The sequence below is a fragment of the Mirounga angustirostris genome, unplaced genomic scaffold (assembly GCF_029215605.1).
Source record: "Mirounga angustirostris isolate CCGP_5_RB_7025 unplaced genomic scaffold, mMirAng1.0.hap1 SCAF_6, whole genome shotgun sequence".
Lineage (NCBI taxonomy): Eukaryota > Metazoa > Chordata > Mammalia > Carnivora > Phocidae > Mirounga > Mirounga angustirostris.
Window position 1 is genome coordinate 57,949,140 of NW_026991714.1, and position 27,066 is coordinate 57,976,205.

Below are 27,066 nucleotides of genomic sequence, written 5' to 3' on the forward strand. Positions count from 1 at the left end.
CCAGAGGCAGGGGGAGGAAGAGGAGAGGGAAGGCAGGGTGGTGAGCTGGGACTGAGCAGGTAGTCCAGAGGTAGATGGTAGTAAACAGGAAAAAGGAAAAAAAGAAAATATTTTGTACTTCATTAAAATGAAAACGTATCAAAATTTGTGAGATGCAACTAAAGCCATGCTCAGAAGGAAATTTGTAGTATTAAATTATATTAGAAAAAAAGATCTAGGGGCACCTGGGTGGCTCAGTTGGTTAAGCGGCTGCCTTCAGCTCAGGTCATGATCCCAGGGTCCTGGGATCGAGCCCGACGTCAGGCTCCTTCCTCAGTGGGGAGCCTTCTTCTCCCTCTCCCTCTGGCCTGCCACTCCACCTGCTTGTGCTCTCCCTCTATCAAATAGATAAGTAAAATCTTAAAAAGAAAAGAAAAAAATCTAAAATCAATTCTTTAAGCTCCTACCTTAAAAAGCTACAAGAGTTAAGCTAAACTCAAAGTAAGTATAAGGAAAGAAGGAATAAAGGTAAGAAAAGAAACCAATTAAATTAAAAAAAAAAAAAAGACAATAGTGAAAAGCAATGAAACCAAAGCAGGTTTATTATAAAATATAACACATCATAAAAGCACACATACACAAAAAAACATAGTGCAATGATTGATCAGAGTGAACACCTTGTAAGTACCACTTGATCAAGAAATGGGACAGGGGCGCCTGGGTGGTTCAGTCAGTGAAGCATCCGACTCTTGATTTTGCCTCAGGTCATGATCTCAGGGTCGTGGCATCGAGCCCCATGTCAGGCTCTGCACTGAGCGTGGAGCCTGCTTGAGAGTCTCACTCTGTCTCCCTCTGCCCCTCACCATCTGCTCAAGCTCTCTCTCTCAAAAAAAAAAAAAAAAAAAAAATAGGACAACCATCACCCAGAGTCCCCCTCCACAGTGTCCCTTCTCAATCACTAAACCTCTCCATACCTCAAAAAGCCATCACTATCCTAACTTTATGCAAATAACGTCCTACTTTTCAATATAATTTTACCACCTAAGAATGCAGCTTTGGTCTAGAGTTGGGTTTTACCGGTTTTTTTAACTTACAGGATAACACAGTATATATTACACGTGTATGCTAGCCATTCATATACTTCTTTTGTAAAATGTCTGTTCAAATCTTTTCAACTAGTTTGTCTCTGAAATGATCAATAAAATCATAAACCCCAAACCAGACTGACCAAGATAAAGCAAGGAGATACAAATTACCAGTATCAGCAGAGAAAGACTGGCCTGACTCTAAATCTTGGAACATTAAAAGAATATGGAAATCTTATGAACAACTTTATACTAATTTGACAACCCAGTTTACACAGTGATTAAACCAAGTAGGTGTGTAGGAATATTCCAAAATAAAACATTTGACATTTCTTACCTTCAAAAATCTTCAAAACTTAGACCCTGTTATCCCATGTCATTGGAAAGAGAGGACTACATACCAATTTAGCTCAAAAACAACTTTAAGCGTTTACAACGCATGCTACATACTACAATTGCAAAATAAGGACATGGTCTTTTCTTGTAGTCATACAACCTTCATTTGGTTTAGTGACTCCTGGGAAAACAAATATGAATAAGAGACAATACCAGATTTATTAAAGATCATAATGCTATCATTTATTGAGAAGGAAACAAAAAGCAAAACAAGAAAAATTAAGAACAGTTTTATGATGTCTTGGGGGAAAAAAACAGCTTAATTACCAGCAAAATTCTTTCTCTTTGAAATGCATCAGTAAAAAGAAAACATTTGTTGTATTAAATAGAATCTCAAGGTAGGAAAAGTAGCACACAAGAATATATTTTTGGATATACAAAATTCAGTTATGCAATCACCAGCACTCAAAATTAGTTGAATATCTCTGTACAACTACAAAAACTGATTCATGTTTTAACAAAGTATTTTTTAAAAGCTCATCATATTAGAACAGGCACAATGTTCTGAAGGCATGTAAATTCTCCATGGGCTTTTGAACATCTTTATCCCCAACTTCACAATCAGAATTTACAAAAGCAGCAAAAGAACAGAGTTGAGAGGATTTTAAATTTTTCCTTTCCTTGTTCAAAACGGCTACATCAAGTAAACAGATTGAAAAAAGCAAAATAAACACTTCTCGTAGCAGAAAGACTGCAAAATTGAATGTAAACCATGCTTCTCCTTTAGGATATTTTACAAATACAAGGTTTGCTTGTACTTAGAATAAGGCTCATTACCGGCAGTATGGAAGTTCAACAGAGAACAATATTCTGCCTAGATACCAGTCTTCATTTGGTCGTAAAGGATACTTCACAAGGCCCAGGCAGCCCACTTATATCAGGGAATGTTTGTCTGTGATGTATGGGGTTTTTTCGTACTATTTATCACATGTAGTAAACACATGTTTACAACACACGTTGTAAACACGTACCTCAGCATTAGCTGTTTACTACAATGCTGTGGATGGATTTTTCATTTCAAATAGCCAAGTCTGGTCCACGAGAGGACGATATAGCACCTGCCTAGTGAACTCAATCTTCTCTGCTCTCAGCTCATTCCACCCAGAGAAAAATTTTGTGCATTTCTAAGCCCATTATTAGCCTATGGGCTCCTGCTCGAGAGAATGGAATTTTATGTGGTCAATGTACATTAGCCAAGGGTTGCCTCACGGGGCTATGCTCACCAACTCTAGTGCGAGATCTCGGCCCAAGCTTCGCGAGGCCTTTCTGCTCAACAGAAACCTGAGCACCCCACAACAAAGCTTAAGTGTACCAGGGACCTGGGAGTGTCACCTACGCCTTTGGGGTAGACCTGGAAATAGCCCAAAGTGGAACTAAGCAGCCTATCTTTGAGGGAACTGGGATCAAATAAAGTGCACAACAGTTTTCTCTTTACTTGACTGAAAATGCTCAAGATCTCAGAATTTCATAAAATTCATAAACTATGAATGAGAAGGTACTTTAAAGTCACATGATTTAACCTCCCAACTAACTTTTTAAATAAGAATTTCCAAAAAAAACAAAATAAAATTCTAAATCTAAATTCTTTTTTTATATCTTATCAAGAGTTTCAGATATGAATCTGTATTTAACTTCAGTTGTGGGTCTGTTAGCTTTTTAAAAACTGCTATCTGCAAAAAACTATCCCTTAAAACATCCTAAAAAATTTTAAATTTTAAAATAAAAAACTATGCCAAAAATTGAGCAAACATGGGGTTTTTTTTTTTCATTTATTTGCTAAAAATGAGGGTCAAGGGTGGGTTGTGAATTTTTAACTAGTTTGTAATCCTGCAGCTGACTCCAGTCAGACGTCTGAAGGAAGAGAAGGTAAGGCGGGCCTGGTGCGGGCTGCCCCACAGAAAAGGGAACGCACAGCCATGGGCTGAGCTCAGTTGCCTAATTCACTGCCCCGACCGTCACACCGCCACACTTGTCACTCTCCTGGAGCTGTCAAAAGCAGCAGCAGCTAAACCAGTACCTCCCACCCCTTTTTTCAAGATATGCCCCACTTAATCATCTTCTCCAATGCAAGTGTCCAAAAGGAATTTATTTAGATGCACTTCATGATTTTACTTCCTGCTCCCTGAGCGTACCCTGATTAGGGTAGGAGGGAGGGGGCAGTCGGGGGATACCCCCCCCCCGGAAGTCCCCACACAGAATGAAGGAGCACTGAGATCGTCAACCCAGTGGAAATGCCCCACGGGGGATGGTGTCCCACTTTCCCACGGAACCTCCAGCTGGGCCTGGGCAGCAGCGGCCAGAGGCATGGCCACGCACAACTCTGGCAGCCAGAGTTGCCCATGAGCACGGTCGGCAGAAGGGGAACCTCCCAGGTAGGGACACGGGCGGCAGGGAGTCACACGGCAGGCTCCGGGGCCCGGGAGACAGCTGTCTGGGCCTGGGGAGCGGCACAGCGCCCAACACAGCACCCACAGAGGGAGCCTCACATGCAGCTGGAGGCACCACCTCACCTCCAGGGAGTACGCAGCGCTGCGAGAGTCGCCTGAATGATTCCTTTCACTGCAAGAATGCAACGACCTCTCCCTCTCCTTCCCCCAGCAGTGGGGGGGCGGGGGGGGGTTGTTGCAGGAACAAGACGGGACTGCCAGCCTGCCAGCCGCAGGGTCTGAACCCTAATTCCCCACTCTCTCGCCCACCACGGTGCTTGCAAACTAGCACTGTTGCCTGGTAACAGCTTTCAGTGGCTTTAACATGGATTTCTTCTTTCTCCCACCGTGCAGGAGGCAAAACAAGCAGGGAAAACCAAAGGGTGAGGTGGCAGAAGGGAAATGCAGGAGTCTGGAAGATCCCGAATGGCAGGATCATCCAAAAGCTGCCCACAGTGTCCTGGCTGGAGCAGTCTGTGCAAACTGGCCACAGGCCCCGCGTTAGGGCAAAGCAGGCACTTTAACACAAGAACCACCGCCCTCTACTGGTGAGATCTGGAGGGACGCCTACCCTCCCCGAGGCGGCTCGTTTCTTCAGCAAGGCAAACAGGACCACCAGCCTGCAAAGCCACTGTGACTATTAAATGAGACCAGGTGTGGCAACAGTACTGTGCTGGACGCATAATGCTCGATACATATTTTGTAGATAAGTTAATGGTCAGAGACATTCACCTGCCACCTTCAAAGGTCATTGGTTACTTCTGGGACGTAGTAATAACACCTTCCTTTTCCTGAGATACCGTCTCCGTCCCCTGGGCTCCAAGCGAAGCACCTGACGCACAGCTCATTGATGGAGAGTGATCCAGCAGGGGCTGTTACCTCTGTTGTCTTTAAAGGGAGCCAGAGCTTAAGTAACTTGCTCAACCTGACACCGGTATGTGACTGAACCACAACTCACACCCAACCTGTGTGCCGTCAAAGCCCACATCCACTACCACTATGCTACATAGCCCCGGTGACATCGCAAAAGGCACCTCGACCTCATGTCCCACAATGTCAAGTCCAGACATTGCAAAGGGCCAGAGGGTTCAGCCTTCTAGTTACTCCAGGCTGGTTGGAGCTCGTAGAGACAGGCTAGCCCCACACCTGCTCTTACGAGAGGGCACGATGGACATGCCGGGTCTCCTTTGGGCCCCTTTCTAGAGCGCCTCCAAGATCTGAGCTATTTCCGAGGGACGCCTCAGATGTAAAAGAACTCCACAAAAGCCAGAGGGCAGCACATAATTTCCCTTCCTGGCTGAAGGCAGGTTAGGAACCTCAGGATAAGCCAGGGTGCCCTCCATAGCCTAGAGAGGACCCGGTGAGACTGCCTCCTCACTCTGGCCCTCTCAGACCTGCTCACAGCTCCCCAGCTCAGAGGAAAAGGCTAGCCGGTCTGAGGTCTCAGCTGCAACAGGAGAAAGAACTTAGCAACTGGCCACAAGCAAGGAGACGACACGTGGACCACAGCCTTTGGTGTGGAGGTTCCAGAGCAAGAACCCGAGCGGGCCAGCTAGACCTGGGTAAGAACAGAAAGGCAACCCCAAAGAGATTTCACTTGTGGGCTTGCTTCAGAGGCCCCGCAATGCCAAGAACTCTGGCAATCAAGATAGGGCATTTATGCTGGTCAGGCAGCAAGGAGCTACAAGGGCACACAACTGAACAACGGAGAGCCCACAGAACCAGGAGGAAGCATCCCAAAAGGGAAACTGGGCAGGAGACAGTGCAGTGACGTAAAGGGACTGGGAGCAGAAAAGGCACAGGCTTGGCTGATGAGAACAGGCAGAACAGTCAGAGGAGGCGCCTCCAGAGCCAGCCTGGGAAACACGGGGGCACAGAGGGGACTGAAGCTGGGGCACCCAGACTCCGGGCCCAGTTCTGCCACCAACCGTGGCTTTGAGGCAATCTGCTGACCTCTCTGAGTCTGATCTCGACTGCCCAGTGAGATAACCATCGCCACTTTGTCACCAGGCTCTTGTGGGACCAGACAGAATCCCGGGCACAAAGCACCGTGCGTGGTGAAGCAGGGGCTGCGATGCGCGCCCCCTGCCACCCACGGTGTCCCACCCCCAGTGCTGTGGCGCGGGCTCCGGTGGAAACCCTGGCACCGCTGAAAGGTCACCAGCCAGGCGTGCCTCCTTCCCATGGGCCCCACAATGGGGCTCTGCCTTCTCACCGCTCTACCCTGGCCCCGTTCCAGGGGAGAACGGAAAACAGAATCAGTTTAAAAGCAACATTAATAAATAATGGGGAAGACAAAAAAGAGTGGAAAGCAGCAAGACTTTTCCCTCCCGTCAGCTCTTGTGCAAAAGCAAACAGTGTCTGTTCTGTCCATGCTTCGTCCCCAGTCCAGTTCCAGGAGGCCATGAGAAAAGCTACGTGGAGGGGGAGAAAGAAAGAAAACCCCGAGAGAAAAAGAGTGCACAGAATGTCAGAAGATACATTCCATCGTCAGGTGCGGAATCAGAAGAACAAAGCCAACGTGCAGATTTAAAAACAACACATATCCCCAAAAAGTGCTCCTTTCCCAGGTCACTCTACGAGCAGGCTCTCCACGGGCTTGTGTGCAGCTGTCGGGGGGGCAGACCCCAGAGCAGAAGCACGTCCACGCTGGGTGAGGCGGGGGGGGGGCGGGGGGGCGGTTCTCCATGCTGAGGGCAAGTCCACAAAGTCCCTGCAGACACCAAAACCCTGTCCCTTACGACTGTATCCCTGCCAGCTCTGATGGGGCTGCCTGTCACCCCCAGAAGAGCCCTGGCTCCCAAGCTGACCTGCCGCTGCTTAACAAGGTTTTTATTTAGGAAATTTCAGTGGAAGACTTCATCTAAAGAGGGAACAGGTGCATGAGGAATAATCTACCCCATGAGATAACAGAACCCACCTCTCATACCATGCTACAGACATTTGGGTTTGGGACCACAACAATGCCTCCAAAAGCTACCCTCAAATGTTCAGATCACAAGCAACACACTGCTGCAAGAGAAAAGGCACGTGTCTGTAAGACAGAGGTTTAGAAGGTATTTACAAAACTGTCCACCAGCTTCCGTCCACGGCGCCTTCCAAAGCCTTGCACAACTGACCATGTGCTATGCAAGACAGACAGCAAAACACTTCTTCACAGCATCCCTAGGAGGAAAACACACAAACATCAGTGGGAGATCATCACCCCAAAGGCCCCTGTAAGTGGTAAAGACCCTCCTGTAGATTTCCTGGGCACCCAGAGTAGCATCCTGCGGGGCAGAGAGCACCTAGATTGTGGGGCCGAGCTCCCTGGCATCAAACATCAGCTTCAACATTAGCGGTATTACTATGGGCAAGTGATTTGTCTTACTGAGTTTTAAACTCCACATCTGTAAAAGGGGATGTCCCACTTACCCTAAAGACAAACTGCAGGAATTAATACAGTGAATAGAGTAGGTATCAAATAACAGACAGCTATTCATGATAACCAAAGGAAAAGACCAGAAGAAAGTAGAGGTTATCAGAAACCAAGAAAACAGGACTGTGCACTTTAATGTCAACCGGAATCACCAGATGCACTGAAAACATCAGATCGGGTAGTCACTCGGGCCTTTCTTCCAAACAGCAGGAACTTGCTAAGGGACAGCTTGCAGGAGTTCCCAAGCACAGGGGACTCTCTGTAGTGACGGAGTACTTATTAACCTGCTGTTAGGTCTGTCCCAGAAGTCACTGCACAGCATGCAAGGAAAGAGTGGGTGCTCGATCAATTACTGTCCTATTCAAGCAAGCACGGCCATCTGAGGCACCCCGTGTGGCTAGTACGAGGGCTCCCCACCCCGACTCTGTGCCTCTGCTCCCAGCTGCACTTGCGCCAAGGATCCTGGTAGTCACGGAGGGAGGGAGAGGTAAATGAATGCATTTGCATGGGCGGCCATGGTGCTTTAACAGTAAGATAATTCTAGAGCAGCATTTCTTAAGATAAGCTCTACACTGTAGTCTCAGGAGATGCTTTGCACAAGAAAGAGTTTTACAACCAAATAAGATTCCTCATGGTGGGGACGCCTGGGTGGCTCAGTTGGTTAAGCATCTGCCTTCGGCTCAGGTCATGAACCCAGGGTCCTGGGATCAAGCCCCGAATCGGGCTCCCTGCTCAGCGGGGAGCCTGCTTCTCCCTCTCCCACTCCCCCTGCTTGTGTTCCCTTTCTCGCTATGTCTCTCTCTGTCAAATAAATAAATAAAATCTTTAAAAAAAAAAAAAAAAAGATTCCTCATGGCAGCTAACAACACACATTACCAAAGGACCTGGAAAGCTGCATAACAAGGAACCCATCTAATTTTGCTTAACCCCTTCCCAAACTTATTTGACCATGGAACCCTTTTCTACCATGTAACCACTATTCCTGTGGAACGCTGTGGGAAAGGCCTAAGCTCTATAAATGCCAATCCAGGTCAAGTCTGCAGCCCTGAAGAATGGCACCAAGCAGGCCCAGCTTCATGGGTCAGAGACATGTGCAGTTTCACGGGGCCCCATACTTCAAGGGTTCCGCCTCTGGTTTAATGCTCTGAGGCTGCCATCTTGAAATCCTCTATCATTTTTTAACAAGGAGCCCACGTTTACGTTTTGCACTGGACCCTGAAAATTATGGAACTGTACCGGCATGAGGATACATTCAAATTGTTGGCAAACTGATAAATAGGTCACTGGATGCTCAGGGATGATAGGTTCTGGCTTATTTCACACAAAAACCTAGTTGCCCAAGACAGCTCTACCCATACTCTTCTCAGACAAGCCACCATCCCCCCCAAACTGGCTGGTCAGCAGAGTACTTCCTGTTATCCCCCTAGAACTTATTCCCAAGCCACGCAGCTTGTGATGAGCTTGCGAACTTCTCATCTGACACTCCCCAGCATCTTCAAATCACTGTCAGCACTGGAGTTGAGCACATAAGATGCAAGCCTGCTCTTCTTCCTCCCCAGCTCCCATGCAATTTTTCATCTTCTCAACACAGCTAAAGAAAAGCTGCTTTTTAGCTACAGGTAATGACAGGGATGTATGGAAATTAAACCACTGCCTGAGAGCAGAGTCAGCAAAGATCACATGGCCAGTTTTGAGAGGCCCATCCCTGAAAGGGCCAATTAAAAGAGGTGTGGCAGGGGCACCTGGGTGGCTCAGTTGTTAAGTGTCTGCCTTCGGCTCAGGTCATGATCCCAGCATCCTGGGATCGAGCCCCGCATCGGGCTCCCTGCTCAGCGGGAAGCCTGCTTCTCCCTCTCCCACTCCCCCTGCTTGTGTTCCCTCTCTCACTGTGTCTCTCTCTGTCAAATAAATAAATAAAATCTTCAAAATAAATAAATAAATAAAGGAGGTGTGGCGGCTGGAAGGGGCCTGTGGGGATGACCTGGCCCAGCCCACTCTGCTTATCCCTGAGACTCAGGCCACAGGGGTCCAGTGAGCTGCCCAAGGTCACACTGCTAATTAGGAAACCCTGGTCCTCCGAGTCCTGGCCCTGTTGACTTTCCCTTCATAAACTCTTCTGGAACATTCTCATCGATGGGACACTGCAAGAAAACAAGCATGAGCTTGGATCCCTCCACCTCCTCCTCAGGGATACTAGAGTGATATTCACCTTTAAGAAGATCTCCGCAAAGCTACAAGTTCAAAGAGTGATTGGGTGCACATGCGCACTATATATCACAGGAGAACGTTCATGCCACTGGAACTGGTGGTCCTGGGCCAATGCCTATCACCCTGTACTGCAGGGAGGGGAGGGGGTGGAGAGGACCCTCAGCTTACTAATCTATAAAATAGGTATAGGACACTTAACCTCTTTGTCTAAAAGAACTTTAGTGAAGACAGAATATGTGTTCTCTGAAAGCACTCAAAACAAAGGCCCTTTGCAAACACACCACCATCCCCAAGTGACAGAAGTCACAGTAGTAAACACAGTCTTACCTTGCATAGGGTATGAAGGAAAGGCTATACCTGCAATGAAAACAAACAAGAGACGAAATCAGATGGAGGGAATCACTGGAAGGAATGGGCCCCGAGCCATGAGGCACCTGCCATGATGGGCCCAGACCCTCTCCTTCCTCAGCGTGGGGGGTACACGCATACCCATGCACACTCACATACACACGTGAACACACACGCCACGCCACACGTACAGGTTGGTGGGGGGGGGGGGGGGGGAGGTGTCATCAGTGGCCAGAGAAGAAGGGCAAAAGGCCCATGTGGAGGTAACCATCACCTCAGCCTCACAGGGTCAGCAGATCCCACATATCCGGATGGCACAGAGCTCTATTCTAAAAACAACACCAAATAAAACCCAGATCAGCTATCCTCTAATATTTTACAAATCCTCAACAGAATGAACTTCTATCTGAATGGGATAATTTTCTGCTCTGCTCCTATTAATTTTAAAAGAAGAGAAAAGAGAACAGAAAGAAAAAAAAAACCCACTACCAACTATACTATGGATAAAAATATAAGCAAGCTATGATTCTTCAAGAACCCAAGCCCAAAGATAACTTGGTGATCCCAGTTGGCTCAGGCCCCTCACCCAAGGGAGGCCCATGCAGGGAGGAGGCCACAACACTAAAGGACCAGCCCTGAGAAAAACACAACATAGTCAGTGTTGGAGTGAATACTGCCATTTGCTTGAGCCCATATGAACGCTAAACCTCTGAAAACTGGCTTCAAATTCAGTCTATAAGCAAAAAAAAAAAAAAAAAGGGATGTACATTTGAGTACCAATTTCATCCCCTGGGGGAAAAAAGCAAAATAGAAATATAAGCCATCAAACCAGGTCTTTTGGTACCTATTCCCAAAACATGTGTGTCATTAAAATCAGGCCATCATTCTTCTTACGTTCCCCAAGTACAAAACTCACTTACTTGTGAACACAGTAAATTCCAAAAAGCATTTGAGAAGTGTATTTATTCAAAAGTCCCAAATGACTAAAGGGAGGAATGGGTGCTCAGCTTGCAGCCTCAAGCCCCATTTCTACCACATGGGAGTACAGTTGATCCTTGGAGGCTTTAAAACTTTCAGTCCTGTCTCCTTTGCACTAGAGAAAACATTTTTTTTTTTCAGAAGCAGATGAGCACATCTCTATGGAAACTGTTCAGGCAGGCCTCATCCCTTCATAAACTCTGGAAGGACTATAGCAACATCTCAGAAGCCATCAATTTCATGCCTGCCAGAACCGCTCTCACTCTGATGTTGGACCGGAACGTACAGCCCCATCCGCGGCCCCCAGTAACGTCCCCAGCGCCCCTTTCCCTATGCGTGGCTCTTGAGCTACAACCCCCTGGTCTTGCCAACAGCCTGCAGGGCACCTGTCGATCGCACTGCCCACGGCCACGTGGTTTTCCGTTTCATCACTCACTGTCCCTCATCTCCTGCTGACAATTCCCTCTTTGTGCTTCGGCTAAATCATCCATCCCATCACAAATGCAGCTCATCACTTCTCACCACTCGCCCTCCTTCAACATCTATCTGACTCACAAGCCTCTTTCTACCAGCCCCCATAATACTTCACTGTCCTTGCTCCTACTAGACAGAAGTGATTGAATAACATTTATGACATCTCAAAATCAACCAAGAGCCCCGCAAAAAAAAAACAAAAAACAAAAAACACTGCAGCAGGCAAACAGCCTCCGCCAACCACCCAAGACCACTGATGCCATCTACTGGACACGGGGCTGAGTCCACAGACTTTTCGCTCTGGAGTCTGATTTCACTTGCATAATTGAGAATTCTTAACTTGAAAAGTTTCTATGTTTTTCTATCCTCCCCCCGCACCCTGTGGGATTTTATCTCCTTCCGCTGCATTAGTCAGACAGCGACGTGGGAGGAGACTAAAACATCACTTACCACGTCAGGGCCAAGGACTGCAAAATGCAGAAGATGAGCGCGAGCCCCTTGTTATGCCACTGAAAGAAAAATGGACGGTTACCGCACAGTGTGTGCGACAAGAGGCACAAGCCAAAAAGGTTCAAGAAAATGAAAATCCATGCTTACCCAAAAGGCAGAACACAGAGTAAGTGCAAAACACAGCTAGAGAGAGAGGAAAAACATTAATTAATACAGTGACAACATGGAGAAAAATACTGTTAAGACTTCGCCATTCTTGGCAAACTTACAAGACTTATCCCCACACAGTAACCAGATTCTGTGATGATCACAGCGACCAAAGCTGTCCTCCCTCTCAAAGTGCTGGACCCACGTGAGCACCCATGTTTAGCAGAAGAGTTAAAATCCCGATGAAATGAAACCAGCCAATAAGATCGGATGTAGGTTAAAAAGAAATGGATCCTCTTCAACTTTCAAATTTTCCCAAATTCTCTGCCCAGAAAATAAAACCTGGTCCACCCCTCATCCATCCATCTTTCCATTCAAACACACTAACATTGGTCGAACACACAGCTCTGTATTTGAACCCCTGCCAAAAACACTTGTGTCTGGAGCAGAGAAGGCAAGCAAGGACGAAGAGTAACACGAGACATCAGGCAGTCGGTTATTTGTTTACGTGTCACCTAACACGTTCCCTGAGTCCTTTCTTAGAAAGTTGTTTCTACGAGAGACCTGTCCGGACCATCTACATCCCAGGGCTGGCCAAGAACAATGGCACTCGAGCTGCAGGTCATGCCCGTCCTCTCTGTCCATCTATAGGGTAACTACTCAATAAACACGCCCCAAGTATTTCTTCTGTGGCCAGCACTGGGCCAGTGCATATGCAATCAACAGCAAACGTGGACACGGCTTTAGAGAACTCACAACAGAAGTCTGAACAAACAACATGGACAGAATTAAAACTAAAACTAAAAGCGCACTGATCAAGTCCCAAATGTTACAATAAAGGTAATTTTAACCGAAGGCCAGCGAATGTGGTCTGGAAGGCAGCAGTCCAGAGGAGGAAGGGGCATTTGAACCAACAGGACAGGAGGGTGGGACAAGCTGAAGGCACTGTGCTGTCCAAGCAGGGAACAGAGAGAAGGGGCCACGAGGAGCGCAGACCCGCATCAGAAATATGGATGAAAACAAACATCAGTCAGATAATGCGGAGGGAAGAGCAAGCCCGCTCCAGGAGACCAGACACCCACTCCAGGGGGCGAAGCCTGTGTTTCTGAGTCACTCCCTCTAAGCTCTGCCTGTGTGTGGCTTCCCCAGTGTCCCGGAGGACCTCATCCACATCAGTGTGGCTACTCTGAGCAGCCCGCTGCGGGGGGGCAGGAGCTGGCAGAACCCGAACACCAACTGAAACACCAAGGGCGTAATGATCAGACACAGAATTCTCCCTATGTCTCCTCTGTGGTTACAGGCATCGGAGTAAGTCGAGACGAAAGGAAAAAGAAAAGAGGTTTTTAGGTTAAAGACGAAAAAAACTCCATGCCGCAGAAATAAAAAGTCCCATTTCACAAGTGCGGCTAAAAGGGAGGCCTTACCAGCACCATGATAGTTGCAATCAAACGCGTCGGCTCAAACATTCGCTTCAGCTGCTTCATCGGCCCCATGAGGAAGACAGTGCTGAGAGGCAAACACACACAAGCCATTCATCCATATGACAGGTTTAGGTTGCTGATATTAAAAAGTAGAGCGCTTCACTCTCTTTCATAGTCTCCAGAGAATAATTCTACCGATCATATCATCTATGATTTGTTCAGTGTTTGCTAAATGCCAGATAGGACATACTCGACCTCATTCCATCCCTCAGCAACTCTGTAAGTTAGATGTTATTACACTTACTTATTTCAGAGATGAGAAAATGAAGCTCAGAAAGGTTCATTTACTTATCCACAATCACACAGCTAGGAACTTGAAGAGCCAGCATTCAAACCCCCATCTACTGGATCGAAAGCTCCGAAAGGCATCCCTCATGCACTTTCAGTGTGAACGGAACTTGAGAGGGGGCTGTGTGGGACAGTAACCCAAGCAGATCCTCACGCCGAACTCGAGGGTTAGGTCTGTCATGTCTCTAGATTCCTGACAGAAATGCCCCAGGTGGCTCACCCCTAAAGCCCTGTAACAGCCAGAGTTTTAGCATTAGCTACCGGGTATTTGGTAAAAACAGAAATTTAAAAAATTAGTCTACCTCTCTTTGAAGTACCATTAAGTTTCAACCAGAACTCACAGCTGCACTCTTAGCCAACACTGAACAAGAAGCAAGAGCCAAGACTGGCCTTAAAAATTAAATGCAGCATATATACAAAAACCTAACAGATTATAGGGGCGCCTGGGTGGCTCAGTGGGTTAAGCATCTGCCTTAGGCTCAGGTCATGATCTCAGGGTCCTGGGATGCAGCCCCACGTCATCGGGCTCCCTGCTTCTCCCTCTCCCTCTGCCTGCCACTCCCCCTGCTTGTGCTCTCTCCCTCCCTCCCACCCTCTCTCCCTCTCTCTGTCAAATAAGTAAATAAAATCTTTAAAAAAAAAAGTAACAGATTATAGGTAAAGCCATAAACTCCTAGACACACCCTGGAAATAATCATTTGCTCCCTTTAGTACTTCTGTAGGCAGTGCTATCAAGAGTCGACCCTATTAGGGTTTGCTAAATAGTTCTTCTAGACTAACCAACACACGCCAGTACTTATGCTCTATTTATAGACTCAACAGTAAACCTACACTGTCTGCCCAAAGCAAAACCCTCCAAAAGTTAGTATTTGAGAGGGCTTTAGAGGCGAGATGAGACATCTCTGAGAGCCAGCATTTACTATCATAAGCATTCATAAATTAAGTTTTTAGAAGGTAGCCAGAGTCGTGTACTCAATCATTTGGTTAACATTTCCAGCCAAAAACAGAGCTAGGTTTGGGGACAATTAGGGACAGGTAAGGCAGACGTATAGCCCTTGTCAAGTGGCTCAGAGACTTGTAACAAGTCAATGTAATAAAATGCTATCTGTGCTGTCACAAAAATGTATTTGGGACATACAGAGTCCCATATGAAAGAAGAGGTCATTGTTCTGGGTGGGGGTGGGGAGAGGTAACAAGGAGAAGATTCATAGGAGTGGTGATTTCTGAGCCAAGTCATCACAAATGAGCAAGAATTCACCAAAATGAGGGGGGTAGGGCACAAAGAGGGAGATACAGGTGGGGCAGCATTCTAGGCAGAGAAATTAGCCCCAGAATAGGCACAAAAACATTTGGGGAAATGCAGGTCGGCCTGGCTGGGGAGTGGAACTGGGTAAAGCCACATCTCGAAGGGCCTCTCCTGCATGCACACACCTGTGGCGGAAATGAGGTACCGCTAAAGAGAGTGAGCCAGGGCTGTAACCGAATGCTGAAAATGGCCTGGAGGGACACAAAAGGACACAGAGAAGCCAGCAGAGGAATCCTGTGGTAGTTCAGATGGGAAGTGATACGAGCCAGAGCTAAGAGCAGCTCAGGTATCACCATCTCTAGAAAGCCCTCCCTGGCTCCCCGGGTCAGATCTCAGCAGCTGCCCCTCCCTGAGCACTTCTTTCTCCATGCCCTATATTATCAGTTCACGTGTCTGTCTGGCCGACCAGTGGGCTCCACCTCGGCAGCAATGTCTGTGCGCGCTCAGAGCCCAGCCCAGGGTGTAATCAAGGCTTAGTCACTGAGCACGTGAGTCCCATGGTCAGGGACAAGAGCCACGGAGACAAAGAGGAAGGAGCCAGGAAGGGGTCGGCACCAAGCCATGGTGAGTAATAACAGGGGCCGGGGCTTGGACACCCAGGACTCTGAGGCCATTGACTGAGATACAAGGGAAGGTGGCAGGAGAGGAAAGGTCACAGAGTTCAGGTTCCAGGCGGCCATGTAGGCTGAAGTCAGGCCAGCACTCCCAGCTGGGAGGACTGTTGCTGTCTGCACACAGTGTGGTTGAAGCATGAACTGCACTTGACCTGGGCTATCTGTGTACCTGCAGCATGCAAAACGGGCCGCCACGGTTCCCTCATATATAAAACCTCAACAGTAACTTTATCCCAGGAGATTTCAAAAATAAACTAAGATAAGGGCGCCTGGGTGGCTCAGTTGGTTAAGCATCTGCCTTCGGCTCAGGTCATGATCTCAGGGTCCTGAGATGGAGCCCACAGGCCGAGCTCCCTGCTCAGCAGGGAGTCTGCTTCTCCCTCTCCCTCAGCCCCTCCCCCCCATGCTCTGTCTCTGTCTCTCGCTCTCTCAAAAAAATAAATAAAATCTTTAAAAAAATAAAAATTAAAAAAATAAACTAAGATACAAAATACTGGGATGCGCAGGTGACTCAGTCAGTTAAATGTCCAACTCTTGATTTTGGTCATGATCTCAAAGTTGTGGGATCAAGCCCTATGTCAGGCTTTGCACTCACCCCGGAGTCTGCTTGTCCCTCTTCTGCTCCTCCCCACCCACCCCTCATTCACCCAATCTCTCTCTCAAATAAATTATTTATTATTTACTTAGAGAGAGAGAAAACACAAGCAGGGGGAGGGGCAGAGGGAGAGAGAGAAGCAGACTCCCCTGCTGAATGGGGAGCCTGACATGGGGCTCGATCCCAGGACCCCAAGATCATGACCTGAGCCAAAGTCAGACACTTAACTGACTAAGCCACCCAGGCACCCAATAAAATCTTTAAAAAAAAAAAAAAAGATACTAAAACATTTTTTTTTTATTAAAGATTTTTTTTTTTTTTGAGAGAGAGAGAATGAGAGACAGAGAGCATGAGAGGGGAGAGGGTCAGAGGGAGAAGCAGACCCCCTGCTGAGCAGGGAGCCCGACGTGGGACTCGATCCCGGGACTCCAGGATCATGACCTGAGCCGAAGGCAGTCGCTCAACCAACTGAGCCACCCAGGCACCCTAAAACATTTTTTTTTAAAGATTTTATTATTTATTTGACAGAGAGAGACACAAGAAGAGAGGGAACACAAGCAGGGGGAGTGGGAGAAGGAGAAGCAGGCTTCCTGCCGAGCAGGGAGCCTGATGCGGGACTCAATCCCAGGTCCCTGGGATCATGACCTGAGCCAAAGGCAGACGCTTAACAACTGAGCCATCCAGGCACCCCTTTTCAGTAATTTTTTAAAAGGAAATTTAGCATAGGGTTCTTAGCATTTACCATTAATTAACTTTATGTGATAAAGTTAGATATGATGTATTTTAACTACATTTGGTGAGAAACCAAATCCTTAAAACTATTAAAGCATCCTCCTTCACCTCCCTCAAGCACAATCCACACCCAGTTTCCCATCCAGTGATTGGCTATGGTTAAATTAAAAAAAAAAAAAAGAAACACCTGTTACCTCCCAATTGATGCGATGTTACCAAAAGTATAAAACACTGCAAAGAGGTATAGTCCCTTCCTGGGCACCCAGAGCAGAAGAGTTCCCTGGAAGATAAAGCACAGGGCATTTGCACAGAGGACCCCTCCTACGAGAGTCTACAGCCAAGAGTGCACAGAGACACCCAGTCCCCTCCCCACCCTCCTCAGCACCTCCCTCTCTCTCTCATCCAGGCATCTCATGAAGAGAAAGAGAAAAGGAGGTGGACAAAAGGGGAAAGACAGAGGGAAGGAGGGACAGGGTGGGGAAAAGACCAGGGGAGGGGAGGGACATCTTACCAGCAGTGAGCAGACAATTCCTGCAGCAAAACATGCAATGAAGCCTTTTATTCTGGTACCCCAGCTTAATGAAGATGCCTCAACAACCTGAAATTTTTAAAAAATGGATTACATACACGTATATGCATGTTTAAGCACCAGAAACAAGGGAAGCACATAATTAGATTGAGCGTGTGAGGGGGGGCGCCTGGGTGGCTCAGTTGGTTAGATTGAGCGTGTGAGTTTGACCTGCGGAAGGCAGGAACAAAGAATCCGACTCACTCATGGCTACAAGAGCCCTCCTGAGTCCTGGAAGCCGGCTCCTTATCCAGCCACAAATCTCCTCTCTGGCAGCAGATAAGAGGTTACCGAGCCTCTAGGTGAACATCCCCAGAGCTGGAAACTCTCCACCTGAAGCACAAACCATTTCACACACAGCATGGCAAGGCAGTAGACCCTAGAGTAGCCCAAGCCCTTACACAGCCCGGGCCGGACAAGGACAACCAGAAAGCCATGAGCTCCGCCAGGCAGGGACCCAGGAAACGGGGGCCGGTCGGGGGCCGGCACTTGGGGCTGGATCCACCGGGCATGGTCGCCTACATCAACCAGCCCAACTTGGGCAGTAGCTACTCCTACCGGCATCTCTGAGACGCCGAAGGACTAAGGCTCTCATCTGTGTCAGGGCCCTGAGCTGAATCAATTCATGCTGAGCTTTGGGGTGCTGGCATCAGCCAAGTCACGCAAGCGTGATACAAATCCTAGGTAATTCATTACGGCCCTACTCGTCTGACTCTCCGCTACCGTAACTAACCCCTCCCAAGAGTAAAGCTCCGAGGATGCCAACTTTTCCCAAGACAACTCTGCTAGAACAGGGGAGCCTGCAAGTAGCTCCCAAGGGTTTTCCCCCCGTGTCAAAGAGGACAGCCCGGAACTTACGCCAGAGACCTTCCTAGTCTGTCCACATCATGAAAGTGGCCACAGCTGCTCCAGGCTGGGGACAGACAGCTGCCACTGAGACCAAAGGTCCTGCCTCCTGCCCAGGCAACCCAGTGTATTCACACCAGGCTCACCTCGTGTGGCCAGCACAGTCTCCCTCCGGCAGTGGGGGAAAGGTGCCAGTAACATTTCCACTCCCTGATGAACGAAGGCGGTGGCAGAAGCTGCAAGGGACACCGGACTGGCAACTCCTTCGGCCCTGACTGCTCCCAGCTCAGGGACCTGTCTTCAGCCCTGTCTCCAAACTTCCTGTCAAACCAGACGCCTGGAAAGAAGGAAGAGCAGCTCTCCCGGGTGTGGCCAGCATTGCTACAGACGGCTTAATTTCCATTCAGGAGAAAGGCAGTCTTAAGGGCAGGTTATCAAAAGGGGTTTTCCTCCTACCACATTTATTCACACTTTTTATCTTCTCTAGAGAGGGAGAGGGAGAGGGAGAGAATCCCAAGCAGGCTCCACACCCAGCACGGAGCCCGACGCTGGGCTTGATCTCACGACCCTGAGACCATGACCTGAGCCGAGATCAAGAGTCAGACACTTAACCAACTGAGCCGCCCAGGCAACCCTGTTCACACATATTTAAAGTGGGCTCATGACACTGCAATCCCCCACCACACACACAGCACTTGCGGGAACACGGGGCACCACAGGACACTGCACAGAAAGGCGCCATCGGGGATGGTAACCACGCCGTGGGAACAGGGTGTCAGGACCTGACAGACGGGCCACCTGGTTCCGTGCTCAGGCACAGCTCACCTCCCAAATGAGCCACGTGACGCTGTTAGCAGGCTGCACTGGCAGCCCCCATAATCAGGTCAGCCTTCTGACTAACAGGTCAACCTCCCACCAAGAAGAAAATAAAATCAGAAGCCACCACTCCTACTCATGCAAGAAACAAAGAACTTACTTTGCCAGGTAGAAAAAAAGAAGTGAGCTGCACGCGGGGAGAAAAGCGTCATAGCAGAACTGGACTGGATTCATGGCTTGAGCACCACTTGGCACCAACAGGGATATTTTAAGAGATTCGACCTTTATTATTTTTTTTTGTGAAGAGGATAACCCATAAGGTTAAGTGTCAAGTGTGAGCTGGCCTTGGCATTTAGAGAACTAAATATGGTCTCCACGTTCCAGTCCTCGTAAAAATCAAACTCGTCGACGAGAGGACACAGTTCTGGTTTCTTCCTTCAGAAAGGAGGAAGTGTTGGCTCCACAAGTCCCTCAAGCTGAATTTCCACCCAGATGTCACCCTAGTTGGCAAAATGGGGGGAGGGGGCGCAGATAACCTTTCATCACCATGTCTTCCCACTCTGTGTCATCGCACTTCTTTCACCGGCTGGACTCAGTGAAGGCTAAGCCCTTCTTTTTGCCAATTTATAAAAACAAACTCAGTTCTTATAAAACGCCTCTCTAAATTCATGGCTGCTGGGGCACCTTCTGGAAATCGGAGTAGCTAAAATAGTCCCTGGCTAGAATTTACAGGCGATCTGCACTCAAGCTGTCTGGCAGTTAGGAACAAAGGTCCCTTTGACTTGGGGATGTGGAGAGAAGAAAGGTGCTCGCCAAAATGAAGTAAAGCTAAGAGCTGTTTGAGGAAACAGGGCTGGTAACCAGAAGACGGTGAGAAATGAATACTGCTTCATACCTGTGCTTTCAAACCAGGTACCACTCATTCCCTCCTCATCCCTGGAATCCTCTATGAAAAAAATAAAACCTATACTTTAAGAAATACGCCCACTAGGGGCGCCTGGGTGGCTCAGTTGGTTAAGCGTCTGCCTTCGGCTCAGGTCATGATCCTCGAGTCCCGGGATCGAGTCCCGCATCGGGCTCCCTGCTCGGCGGGAGTCTGCTTCGCCCTCTGACCCTATCCCCTCTGATGTGTTCTTTCTCTCTCATTCTCTCGCTCTCAAATAAATAAAATCTTAAAAAAAAAAAAGAAAGAAAGAAAGAAAGAAATACGCCCACTAAAACTAAAGGTTGAAGGCGGATTTATGAAGGTGAGGTATCAATTAAAAACCTCGTCAGGAGGGTATTGGTGATTAGGCACTGCCAAGTCGTTTTTATACCCAGTTTCATATGTAGGAGAAACAGAACTAGCCATGCTTTTATTGTTTACATTAAAAGGATAAAAATTTGAAAAGCACTCACTTATGGGACCTCTGACAATTTAATCTGAAGAGCCCATAAGGCCACGAAGTCCAACCTACCACACAAAACAGAAATTTCAGCACACAACTCTCTTTGCCAGCTTCAAAGCCATGGGAAATGTGAAACAATCAAGTCAATAGCAACATTTTAAAGGAGGCCCGAATTAGTAAAAATTAAGCCAAAAACAATCCTGAAAATGAACTCAGCCAGCTACAAGATGTTTCCCAGGAGTCTGGGACTCAGGAAATGGCATACAATGATGTATGAAAACAGGAATCTCACACTTAGAGGAAACGGACAACACTACTTCACAAGAGAGCAGCACCTACTCTTTTTTAAACAGATTTAAGACGTGGTTGAGCCTACAACACTTTAAAGCCCTTCACTGCATCCAACGCAGGCATGCACCATTGTAGGTAAAAACAAACTCAGCATTTACATCTTCAATCTGCACTAATCATTCACTCTTACGCGTCTGCTTCATGGTTTTTTTCTAAATATATAGTATCTGCATCATCTCGCTGTCAACACTCCCCCCCAAGAGCCTTCAGGATGATAAAGTGTCTCCCTCTTGAACCCTAGCTGCTCCTAAAAGCGTGATGACAGTCCACAGGGCATAATGCTTTTAGAACCACATGACTGTCAACTACCCGGGTATTCTCAGGCCTGGTCTGGGGTTTGACTTGGCAGTTCATAACAGAAGCCAGAAATGAAAAACAAAAAAAATGCATGAAATTACTCCTGAGCTTTGACCAACTAATAAAGGCAACCAATTAAAAGGAACCCACAGAGCTGTTTTGAAATGTCAAAAAAATAAGACCCCAATTCCTATGATACTCAATTCCAATTCCTATAGTGTTGCTTCTTCAAAGTGAGGATTAAGAGAGTAAGCTTTACAAGTTCTGAGATCTCACAGAGGGGGTCCCAGTATCACACAAAATGCAGAAAAAAATCAGCAACCACCAAAGTGGGTGAAAGAAGATGCTGAGAACAAACCACGAGAGACACTGATTAAAGTTAGAAGGAAAACGTGGGTTTCGAGTTGAAAGAAGCCGTAGTCTCTTGTTCAACACCCTCACTTTACAGCTGGGGAAACTGAGGCCCGTGGAATACACACCAAAAAGTAAAATGTTATTCTGTCATCCAGAAAGGAAAACAAAAACAAGAGCGAAAAAAAGCACTCGAAACAGGAAATGACCATTCTGTGTGGCTCTAGAAGACACGGCCCGAGCGCCCAGATTCCCGCTCGACCCAGCCTCGCTAGCGAAACAGTCACACAAACACGCGCCGGCAGTCCCACGAGGTGCTGGGCGTCTGCCGCGTCTCCGGACGGACTGGGGGCGCAGAGAAACAAGAGTGAGCCCTGCCCTCCGGGAGTTCACGGGTCCGCGGTGGAGACGCGTCACAACAACGACAGGTGCCCAAGGTCGGGTGGGAGTGTCACACCGACAACTGAGCCCCGCCGTACCCGGGCAGCGAGCAGGGGAAGCTGCGGGCCCGTCGCCAGGCCCAGGCGACCCACCCGGACGCGGGTTCCCTCCGCCAGGCCCTCGGGGCCCGCCCGCCCTGCCCGTCTCGGCCCCGGAGCTCGGGGAGGCCGGCGGGGCTGGAGGGACCGGCCGGGACGGCGCCCGGCGCCGCCCTCTCGAGTGGGCCGCTGGGGCGGGGAGGGCTGAGGGGGCGCCGGGCAACAGAGCACGCACAGGCCGACCGCCTGGAGCGGAGGGCCCGGCGCGGCACCTGCAGGGGCGCGGGGAGCGCGGGGCCCGCCGCCGGGAGGACGCACGGGCGCGGGGAGCGCGGGGCCCGCCGCCGGGAGGACGCACGGGCGCGGGGAGCGCGGGGCCCGCCGCCGGGAGGACGCACGGGCGCGGCGCGGCTTTCCAGGAAAGCCTGGAAGTCCCGCCCGGTTCCCGGGCGCGCTCACCTCGGCCAGGCCGCCCCGGTCCTCGGTGTCCTGGCCGCTCAGCACCTTCTTCAGCTTGTCCATCCCGGGCCGGGTCCACACGACGCAGCCCCGCTCAGCCCCCTGTTGCGCTCGCGGAGTCGGCGGCTCTTCCGGGTGCCGGGCCCGCCGGCGCCGGCCGCCAACCACGGCGCGCCCCGCCCAGGTACCTGCCCACCTGGCGGCCGCCCGCGCAGGCGCCCCGCCGCTTTCACGGGCCGGCCGCGGGGGCGGGAGGCGGGACGCCCTGGGGGCGCGGGGGTTACGTTCCGCCCAGCCTCGCTCGGCGGCCTGGCCTCCTTCCCGCGTCCGGGTGGAAGCCGGACCCGCCCCCCTCCCGGCCCTCCTGAGGTCAGTCAACAAACGCTGCGTGCCTACCGGGCTCACGAGTGTTTTTCTTGTTAATGTGGCCACGGCGCTTGTTCTAGATGGAACTTATTCCAGGTGGTCTCAAGTGAAACGATTTTTTTTAAAAGGCTAGACCAAGCTCCTGTGATCCCAACTGAAAATGCTTCTAGAGGTATGATTTGGGCAGAAACTCGAGGAAAGGGTAGAACTTGGATGAGGAAGTGGAGAAAGGCATAGTCGCTTGTTGGGCCGCCCTCGAAGCGGATTCCAGCGCTAATGATTTCCGGTTGGAGAATCCGTGTCGCCCGTGCAACCCCCAGGACAGGGCCGGAGACAGATAGGCTCGCATGTCGGACTGCTGCCTGGGGAGCGTCTGGAAAGCTAACTTCAAGATTAGATCGGCTCAGAAAAGCAAATCCACAGTGAGGTTGTGGGGAGCACACACTGGAGAATCTCCCCGCTGTCTCCCTCACCAACCCCCTCTCCAAGAACACTTGTGAAAGAGTAGGAATGTGTGTCTGGGCGGAGAGAATTTAGATGTTACCTAGAACTTGGGCCTCTTGGGAATTATAAATCAACCAGGCAAAAGGGATTTGCACAGGACCCTATTCAAGTCAGTCAGATGGCTGTAATCATGTGACCTCATCTTTATAGATACTCAAACATGCTCTGCCACAATTTTCGTTTACATCTCAGATCTCCAATAACAAATGCTGTTGTTTTTCCCCTGCTGCTCTTACGCCCTTGTTCCACTCAGGTAAATTCCTACACATCCTTCAAGACTCCTCAAATACCAAGACACGGTGGAAAGTTCATCCATTGTGAAATTAGGAAGATCTGGGAGGTGCAACTATAGAACCATCAGTTACCAGCTATGTGGCACTGAACAAGTTACCTAAGCTTTCTGGTCCTCAATTTTCTCATCTGTAAAATGGACATAAACGGGTACCTCTGAGAGATTTTGTGGGAAGTACATGTGACAGTATGCGAGGAGAGCCTGGAACATGACAGGCATTCTGTGGCATCTGTGGAAGCTAATATTACTCCACCATCTCCTCTGAAGCCTCCTCTAGCCCAGTCCACACTGATGTGGCAGTTGCTCCTTCCTCTGTCCTCCCATAGCATTTTAAACCCCGCACTATTGCCATTATTCATGTTCAAGTCTGTCCCCTATACCTTGTGAGTCCTCACAGTTCCAGTCATTTTTTTACTCTGCCAACCCAGAAAGGCACCTAGAAGATGTGCTCAGTTAATACCATTAAGTGAATGAATGAATGAGTGAATGAGAGACTTTGTGTCTGCTTTTGCGATTGTGTGAATTGTAACAGACAGGTGGGCAGATGGGCAACACTTAAAATGGCCATGCTGTGCAAGTCAGCAGATACAGATAGGTTTGTTTTTGTCCACCGGGGAAGACAGTTGGTCTGCCCTCCTCCTCCACCTCCACTCCCTGCATTCATCAGAGTAAAAGAGGCTGTTTGTTTGTTTTAAGATTTTATTTTTAAGTAATCTCTATACCCAGCGTGGGACTCGAACTCACAACCCAGAAATCAAAAGTCTCACGCTCCACGAACTGAGCCAGCCAGGCACCACCCCTCATCACAGTAAAAGAGGTTTTGTTCAGAAAGGCCTTATCTGTAATCTCAGCTCAAGCGTAAGAGCCACATTTCTTTCAGAACTGGGCAGGATGGCCTCTCCTCTCGGCCCATGCTTGTAGGGGAGCCTGCAAATCACACACACACACACACACACACACACACACGTGTGAAAGAACACGTGGCTCTTCTCTTACTTGAGATGTGGCACTAGCACCAGGATGCCCCCTCTCCCAAGTAACACCGTTTAGACCCCAGGGCACTGCTTCTCCGTGTGTCCTGCCTTCTGCCCTTGAAACAAAAGGCATGTGAACGTGCGGGGCTTGTGGGTTGTACCACCACCAGTGCGGACACGCTGCTTCAGAGGGCCAGTGGGATAGGAACCGTAGAGGTGATTCGGTAAAAGACAAATCCACGGTGCCTGGGTGGCTCAGTCGTTAATCGTCTGCCTTTGGCTCAGGTCCCGGCTCCTTGCTCCATGTTGGAAGCCTTCTTCTCCCTCTCCCACTCCCCCTGCTTGTGTTCCCCCTCTCCTGTCTCTCTCTCTGTCAAATAAATAAATAAAATCTTTTTTTCTTTTTTTTTTTTTTAAGATTTTTATTTATTTATTTGAGACAGAGAGAATGAGAGAGAGAGAGCACAGGAGAGGGGTAGGGTCAGAGGGAGAAGCAGGCTCCCTGCCAAGCAGGGAGCCCGATGCGGGACTCGATCCTGGGACTCCAGGATCATGACCTGAGCCGAAGGCAGTCGCTTAACCAACTGAGCCACCCAGGCGCCCAATAAATAAAATCTTTTAAAAAATAAAATAAAAGTAAAAGACAAATCCACCTGTCACATCCCTCCACTGAGACACCTTGACTGCAGTAGATCCTTAGGTAACAACATGCCATTTCCCGCCAGTGCCAAGTCTCCATCTTCCTGTTTCTCTAACATAAAATTCCAGAGGGACTCCCAAAAATTAGTGCAGTAAATGCAACAGTTCACGTGGAGGCTAAGGAATATTTTTCATTACGAAACAATTCATATTACTCTCTCCTGTACAGATGTAGGTCTAGGCATAACATACATGAAACATGCTACTAAGTCAAAGACATGGAACACCAGAATCACAAATAGCTTCTTCATAATCATATTTAATAAGATTTCATTACATTCTCAAAAAGTCAAGTAAAAATTTTAACTGTAAATACTTGAAATTTAATTTTTCACAGGTTAATTATCAATTATATTTCTTTCCTTTAACTTTTGTAGATAATTTTGAATATTTTAGAAAAATAGCTCTTGAAAGCATAAAAAATATTTTGAAATTGAATTTATTCAATTCATTTTGAAAATGAATCTATTATTACCATAATATATTCTAATTTTGTAATAATTGAATTTAGTCATCTTTGATATTTTGCCAATTTTTAGTCATATAGAAGCCATAACTTTACACCTATTTGTCAATGTAGGAGGATCAAACATAATTTATTCAACAATTGTTTGGCTTGATTTACAGCCTTTAAATATTTAGGCATCTGACTTAGGGGCTCCCATTTTTTGTTTCCCAGGCCCTGCAAATTTTGGGGTACACCTGCCTGTAACTGCCCTGGTCAAAGGACTTGGGTTGCCTAAGTGGAAACGCTAGATTGATTGAAGATGTAAAAACACAGGGATTTTCTGCAATAAAAAGGAATGGAATAATGACAACATGGATGAACCTTGAAAACATTATGCTAAGTGAAAGAAGCCATACGTAAAAGGCCACATAGCATATGATTTCATCTGTATGAGATGCCCATAATGGGCAAATCCAGAGACAAAAAATAGATGAATGGTTTCCACGGGTTGGAGGCAGAGGAGCGTGGGAAGTGACGGTTAATGGGTACGGGGTTTCTTCCAGGTGATGAAATGTTCTAAAATCGATTGTGGTGGTGATTGCACAACTCTGTGAAAATACTAAAAAATATTGAATTGTATGCTTTAAATGAGTGAATCCTATGATATATAAATTATATTGCAATAAAGCTGCTTAAAAATGCTTAGCACAGTGTCTAATGCATATTTCCCAATCCATGAATGTTATTTATTATATAATGTAACAGGAGTCCACTCTTATCTTGCCTAAATGTGTCTAAGTTTGAACCCAGAATTTCGGACTCCTAATTTATCTACAGATACATTGGCCAATGTACAAAGTGACTCATTGTGACATTGTTTATAATACCAAAAGATTGGAAACAACCTAAAAGTCCATTGGTGGGAGGAATGGTTACATAAATTATGATACATCCATTCATAAGAATATAAAACAATCATTAGAAAGAGAAGAAGGAAGCTCTTTACATATTGATATGAAACTATCTCCAAGATATGTTAGGAGAAAAAAAATCAGATCCAAACAGGTAGATGACAGATACATGATAGAACATGTGTGTGGACATGGGCGCCTGGGTGGCTCAGTTGGTTAAGCGACTGCCTTCGGCTCAGGTCATGATCCTGGAGTCCCGGGATCGAGTCCCGCATCGGGCTCCCTGCTCGGCGGGGAGTCTGCTTCTCCCTCTGACCCTCCCCTCTCTCCTGTGCTCTCTCTCATTCTCTCTCTCAAATAAATAAATAAAATCTTTAAAAAAAAAAAAAGAA

General features: G+C 48.0%; 1 protein-coding gene and 1 long non-coding RNA gene across 3 annotated transcripts; one reads left to right on the forward strand and one right to left on the reverse strand.

Moving 5' to 3' along the window:
- Positions 1–1,617: 1,617 nt before the first annotated feature.
- SFT2D2 (SFT2 domain containing 2) lies at positions 1,618–22,656 on the reverse strand. 2 transcript variants are annotated; one of them, XR_006791240.3, is made up of 9 exons: positions 22,481–22,656; positions 17,437–17,523; positions 17,120–17,205; positions 13,334–13,415; positions 11,910–11,945; positions 11,763–11,821; positions 10,135–10,189; positions 9,840–9,869; positions 1,618–7,051 (listed from the first exon to the last, which is right to left on the reverse strand). XR_006791240.3 is itself a non-coding variant. In XM_045877523.3 (8 exons), the coding sequence occupies exons 1-8, from the start codon at positions 22,541–22,543 to the stop codon at positions 7,012–7,014; spliced, it is 483 nt and encodes a 160-aa protein (XP_045733479.1). In that variant the 5' UTR covers positions 22,544–22,651; the 3' UTR covers positions 1,618–7,011. The 2 variants fall into 2 exon arrangements, 1 of the variants encoding a protein (XP_045733479.1); XM_045877523.3 differs by lacking the exon at positions 10,135–10,189 and having other exon boundaries at positions 22,481–22,651.
- LOC135364741 (uncharacterized) lies at positions 21,827–27,066 on the forward strand. The gene is made up of 2 exons (XR_010412350.1): positions 21,827–21,970; positions 23,604–27,066. It is a non-coding gene; the product is annotated as an uncharacterized LOC135364741 (long non-coding RNA).